Below are 6,349 nucleotides of genomic sequence, written 5' to 3'. Positions count from 1 at the left end.
CACTTGAATGGGTTCTGCGGCGGGGGGGTATTTGACCACTTCCATGATGCTCGGAGGACTTGCCCGAAGTGTTTCATTGTCCTCCGTAAGGGGGTCTCCTGCTGTGACTGAGCTCCAAGCGGAGCAGTTGATTCGAGAATCTCGTGTCTGGCATTCCAACACCATGTCTAAACAATTCCGAGCACGGGATTCTGCCCCCAGTCTTGGGTTCGATGATTGACTGGCAGAGCAGCGAAATGCGAGTCCATTGCCCTGTTATCTCCGCAGGGCCGAAGGTCAGGGCAAAGAAAAATAACTCCGTGGTCCGTGGCACAAGCAATCCAGTTAAGGCACGAACCAGCCACGGTTATATACCCACTCCTCTTCCTTTGATACGTCAAGGCGTTAAATGGGTGGACAGCGGGCTTCAGCTGGCTGCGAAGGCCCGTGTGGTGGAATGGCTTTCCGGCACGCGCCTGGCACTTGTTACCCAGACAACTCCATGACTGTAATCGGAACGATAGGCGGGGGAATTAGTGCTGATGGCTGTGTGTTTAACCTGACTCTCTAGGGGAAGATGTTCCGATGCAGTGCGGATTGCTGTGAGAATGCTAATGCCTCCATGGAGCAGGTACACCAGTGCATCGAGCGCTGCCACGCTCCTCTCGCCAAGGCCCAAGCTGCCGTCACTGGGGAGCTCGAAAGGTTCCAGGTAAGGGACACCCTGCAGTCACCAGACCTTCAATTTGACGTTGACAGGAAGAGGTGAAAGGAGGTTTAGGAGGTTCCTTCAAGGCATCATCTCTGGCACAAGTGGATAGCACTGTGGCTTCACAGCGCCAGGGTCCCAGGTTCGATTCCCCGCTGGGTCACTGTCTGTGCGGAGTCTGCACGTTCTCCCCGTGTCTGCGTGGGTTTCCTCCGGGTGCCCCGGTTTCCTCCCACAGTCCAAAGACGTGCAGGTTAGGTGGATTGGCCATCATAAATTGCCCTTAGTGTCCAAAAAGTTTAGTAAGGGTTATTGGGGTACGGGGATAGGGTGGAAGTGAGGACTTAAGTGGGTCGGTGCAGGCACGATGGGCCGAATGGCCTCCTCCTGCGCTGTATGCTCTATGTTAAGGTGACCTCACAAATGCTATGGTTCGATGAGGAGGTTGACATTGAGCTGCAAACCCATACCTGTGACTAACTCGCCACGGTCACATCGGTGGCCTTCTCCAGTTATCAGTAGAGGTGTAAATGGTGAATGCGGAATTCTAAACTCAACTAGATCAGCCGTGATCTCATTGAATGACAGAGCAGGTTCTAGTGGCCATCTTCGCCTATTTCATGTGGCGATTTGATGGACTGGGGTTGCAGTCGTAGCCGTAGGCGCCGTACCCGCTGGACACTCGAGAGCCCTGTGGGAGATGGGGCTTGCCCGTCTCAATTCTGCTCCGACTGTCCGAGGGCCTCCAAATGAAACAACCCTTCAGTTTGCAGTCTCTGTCAACGGTGACCCGGGTGGACGGGAACGCAGGGCAGGAATCTTTCTGAGCTCCAGGCAGAGTAGAGGGGTTTTCAACCTGATTTGGAAGCGTTTGCCGGCAGCAGGCAGTGCCTGAATGGATTCGGTGTCCGTCCCTTGGACGCCTGAGTACAAAGACTGAGGCTAGGGGGATGCGTTTTCAGACCCCGTTTTTGTTTTGTCGTTACAGAATCGGCTACAACGCTGCATGATGGACTGCAACGACGTAGGGAGGGATGCCTTCGATTCCGGAGCCAAAGAGGCCGCTGTCAGATTAAAAGTGGAGTCGTGCATCAGTAAGTGCGTGGACGACCATGCCATCCTCATCCCGAGTATGACCAGGACGCTAAAGGAATCGTTAGCCTCCATAGCCAAATGAGGCCCCACTTCGTGTTGAAAGCCAGGTAATTCCCACCCACATCCCGCTTTGTTTAAGAAGAGTGGGCGCACTGAAGCCGGGGCAACACGGTGAACCAGAATCCCCCCACCCCACTCGTCCCACGTCACACCACCCTCCCCGCACTCGCCACGTGAGGATTCCAGCACGGCACGGCAAAAGTGACATCCGACCCCGAGGCTGCAGCGCACGCACAACAGCGAACCGTGGACTCCAGAGAGAGGCGAGAATCGCAAGCAACCGCGCCTCTACCAGAGACGGCCAGCGAGACCGGACTGGCGTAAGGGTTGCAGCTGGGTGGGTCGGTGGGGGGGGGGAGGGTCTCTGCACGACATTGCTCGCAACAGGGCTGAGCGCCGTCTCTTGCTCCCTCCCCACTGTGCGCTGAAGCTCTAAACCTGCCAGAGGGCACCTCTTTGGATGGCCATCAGAAGCAGCGACACCGCTTGATTTAACCCCCCATCCCCGCCTCTCCCTCCTGCAGCCCCCCCCCCCCCCCCCCCCCCCCCCCGTTGGCTGAGAGCGCACTGAGAATTTGAAGCTGGCGACCGGTGCTGGCTTCGCCCGTTGGGGTAACCGAGCTGACCGGCGAACCCTGCGATATTCACGTCGCCGTTGACGAGTATTATTCCTCGGCTGTCGGCCTGCTCCTTCTCTTCACCGTTACGGGCGAGCCTGGAGCCCCGTTTTCACGCTGAGGCAGGACGATCCCACCAGTCGGATGTGCTTCCCATCCGAGCCCTCCGCTTTCTGCTGTTAAACAATGCCCGTCAAGGGAAATGTTCATTTCAGTCCACGGCGGGTAAACGGCAACGTTCTGCTTTCTGTCGCGGTCCCGATCCCTCCATTGATATCTGTTGCTGCATATTGAGACCATCTACCTCACCAACCCAAGCTCCCAATCTAGAAAAGTAAAGCAAGACTTTATAATTGTAATAATCTTTATTAGTGTCACAAGTCGGCTTACATTAATGCTGCAATGAGGTTACTGTGAAAATCCCCTCGTCGCCATATTCAGGCGCCTGTTCGGGTCACAGAGGGAGAATTCAGAATGTCCAATCCACCTAACAAGCACGTCTTTCGGGGACTTGTGGGAGGAAACCGGAGCACCCGGAGGAAACCCACGCAGATACGGGGAGAACGGGCAGACTCCACACACACAGTGACCCAGCGGGGAATCGGACTTGGCGCTGTGGGGCCACAGTGCCGGCCACTATGCTACCGTGCCGCCCCGTCCGAGCCCGAATGGAGTACATGGGGCTTCGAAAGGACCTCACCGACTCCCAGGGCCCAGCGGTAAACGGTCCCCCGGTGCTGTCGCGAATGCCAGATAGTCTTTTGAATCAGGAGCTTGCTTCCTCTTTCGACAAAAAAACCATACCGCTCCAGCAGTGAAACTGTTAAACGAAGGAGGGAATGCCCTGCCCCCACCCCGGTTGACAACGTTTGAGGGGGGCAAAGAAAAAGCAGCCAGGCTGAATAATTGAGTCAGAGCACAAAACGCACCGATGTTCCCTCTAACCTTTGTCTCCCACAAGCCTGTTGACTGTGGTGTGCACAGGAAGCATGATGCAGGGGATGCGCTGACAGCGCGGATGGCGGACGTGTTTCTCGTAACCTGTAGCTGCTCTGACAGCAAGCTTCCTGCGAGGCCGTACGTGCTGTGGAGTGGACAGGAAGTGTCTCTCTGGAGAAGAACTCCTTTGAGTTGCGCCTCCCAGCGCCGCCTCCTCTGTATTTTTGACACCCTTTGCTTGGACCTGCCTGTGATAGATGTGGCGGGAGGGGGGGGGGGGGGGCTTAAGCATGACACAAATTTGTCCATTAGATGCTCAAGAATCTGCTTTTCCTCATGGATTTCGACTCGCGCCTTTGGCGTTGCTTTTGATCTGACTGATTGTAATGATGGCTGCAGTAAAGTACCTGTACCAGGCAACGGGAGCCAAACACTAAATATTTAATGGGAGGGGGAGCGGTAATGCTTCTAACTCCCCTCCCCGCTAATGCTCCCCTCACACAATCACAAGCTGGACCTACACTTGTCTGTGGGATTGGTGCTGCGTTCCCCCCTCTCTCTGTGATGTTTCTACCCCTTGGATAGAATGATTTTTCTACTCACAGCTTCCGCTAGTGGTTGACAAGCCTGCAATTTGTGTTTTGGTGATCAGTGTTGAGTTCTATTCGTTGAGTGGATCTAACGTATTTCCCTCTGTGTAACACTATAAATGATACAGCATCCTCCCGTCACAACCTGGCAAGTGAAGCGGGAATATTACCGAAAAGGGAAACCTTGTTGCGGAAACTTTTCCACTTCAATCGGCATCTTTTCTCCTGTGGTGTAAATTGTTGAGCGTTTGAAATTTGGTGCTCTGATGAGTGCGAAGTAGAAAACTTCGGCGACATGTCTCTCTTTTCACCCAAGGTTCCAGTTCGAAAACCGCAAAGTTATTCCGAATTTGCCCGGTGAGCTGTTATTTCCGGTCCTGTCTTGGGTTTCGATCTTTCCTCCGCCTCAAACAAAACAAAAAAGAATGTTGAATTGTTTTTGGACAGATTGGGTTGAGCCAGCCCCTGTAATATTCGTGATTCTGCCAGAATTCCAATGCTCGGCGTTTAAATGGTGGGTCATGCTCAGACTGTCAGTTTGTGGTTTTATTTTTTGCTTCGCCTACGAGCTGTGGGGCGTGTGATGAGCGGGGAAGGTCTGTATCTGATCGACACTGCTGCGGATCGCAATTGTTCCCTTGTCATGTCTGAACCTCTGATATGAAACCAATTGATGAATGTATTCCCTGAAAATACAGATTAAAAAGTGCCCCTTTGTTTTCTGGAGTGTGACTAAAGATACAAGTGAGATTAAGTCTCGAAAAGGTTACCGTGAATGATGTGAAGCCTTTTTTGCGTCTCTGTACATCTTCAGCTTGGAGCTGGTCTGACTTGTGAAGTGCGCGGTGTCCAATTAAAGAAAGATTTTGATCATTTTCTGGTGTTTGTTTTTCATGCTCTTGATTCGAAGGGGTGGGGGGGGCACAGTTTGCGGGCATCCAAAGGTATAGCGGTGGAAACAATGGTACGAATGTGGATGATAGACTGGTAAAATGAAGGGGACACAGTGGTGGATAGCACTGTGGCTTCACGGCGCCAAGGTCCCAGGTTCGATTCCCTGCTGGGTCACTGTCTGTGAGGAGTCTGCACATTCTCCCCGTGTCTGCGTGGGTTTCCTCCGGGTGCTCCGGTTTCCTCCCACCGTCCAAAGACGTGCAGGTTAGGTGGATTGGCCATGCAAAATTGCCCTTAGTGTCCAAAAAGGTTAGGAGGGGTTATTGGGTTACGGGGATAGGGTGGAAGTGAGGGCTTAATGTGGGTCGGTGCAGACTCGATGGGCCAAATGGCCTCTTTCTGCACTGTATGTTCTATGTGGTGACGTATTACAGTTCACTCTGAGCCCGTGTTGCCGTGGTGACACATTTCACCCGCCTGGATTGCAATGGTAGATCACATGGGAACTACTCTTGCCGCTGGCACATGTTGGAAGGACCTATGGGGTAGGTATTAAATCTGGCTTGGCCAGCACCCTTTTCCCCCACAGTGTAAATTGTTGTGAAAGTTTGAAATTTGGCTTTCTTGCATTTGCCCTGATGAGTGCAAGATAGAAAACTTTGGCGACGTGTCTCTTTTCACCAAGATTCCAGTTCGAAAGCTGCAGCGTTATGCCGAATTTGCCCGGTGAACTGTTATTTCTATTCCTGTCTTGGGTTTCAATCTTACCTCAAACCCCCCCCCCCCAATTAACAAATGTCGAATCATTTTTGGACAGATTCTACTGAGCCATCAATTCCTAGGAGAGGGACTCGAACCCGGTGCTCCGGGCTCGGAAGCAGGGTGGCTACCTCCTCGCCACAAGCCCACCTCCGCCGCCATGGAGATAAATCTAAATGGTACCATTTTGAGGGGGCTTCCACAGCAGAGGGACATGGGGGTCAATGTTGACAAATCTTTGAAGTTTACATTTCTTTGTAGTCGACGCTATCACGATCCCCGACGAATACTGGACTGAAACACCAATATTTTAGTTTATTTGTAAGATGGTGTGGAAAGAATGATTCACTCCTGGAGCGAATGAGTGAAGAAATAGGGATTTGGTATTTTTAAAACAACTTTATTAGGAATGCAATCTAAAACTCTTTTATTTCGCACCTGAAAATAACAGCTTATGACTTCCGGTTGCGGTGATGCGGAGCTAAGCCGCACGTTTCGGCAGCTCCCGCTATAACGGACATTTGGGCTCTCCAGAGGAGCCCCAACGGAAATGTTTTGATTAAATCCCGTGTGGGAAGGTGAAGTAAGGTCCCCCCTTGCGTTGTATGGCGGAGATTAGCGGTGGAGTGTCGGAGAAAGAGGCTCTGGCGCAGCGGCAAAAACGAGGGGGAAAAAACAAGATGGCGGAGGGCAGAGATCGAGCAGCA

General features: G+C 52.6%; 1 protein-coding gene across 1 annotated transcript in view; it reads left to right on the top strand.

Annotated features, from left to right (window-relative positions):
* Positions 1 to 4,864, top strand: part of fam136a (family with sequence similarity 136 member A) — a 5,252-nt gene extending 388 nt beyond the window's left edge. Inside the window, 2 exon segments of the mRNA XM_072485997.1 lie at positions 551 to 691; positions 1,677 to 4,864. Of these exon segments, the coding sequence (XP_072342098.1) occupies positions 551 to 691; positions 1,677 to 1,865 (330 nt within the window). The 3' untranslated portion in view covers positions 1,866 to 4,864.
* Positions 4,865 to 6,349: the final 1,485 nt, after the last annotated feature.

The sequence above is a fragment of the Scyliorhinus torazame genome, chromosome 20 (assembly GCF_047496885.1).
Source record: "Scyliorhinus torazame isolate Kashiwa2021f chromosome 20, sScyTor2.1, whole genome shotgun sequence".
NCBI classification, from domain to species: Eukaryota; Metazoa; Chordata; class Chondrichthyes; order Carcharhiniformes; family Scyliorhinidae; genus Scyliorhinus; species Scyliorhinus torazame.
Note: the sequence above shows the minus strand (reverse complement) of the source record. Positions and strands in the feature narration are given on the sequence as shown.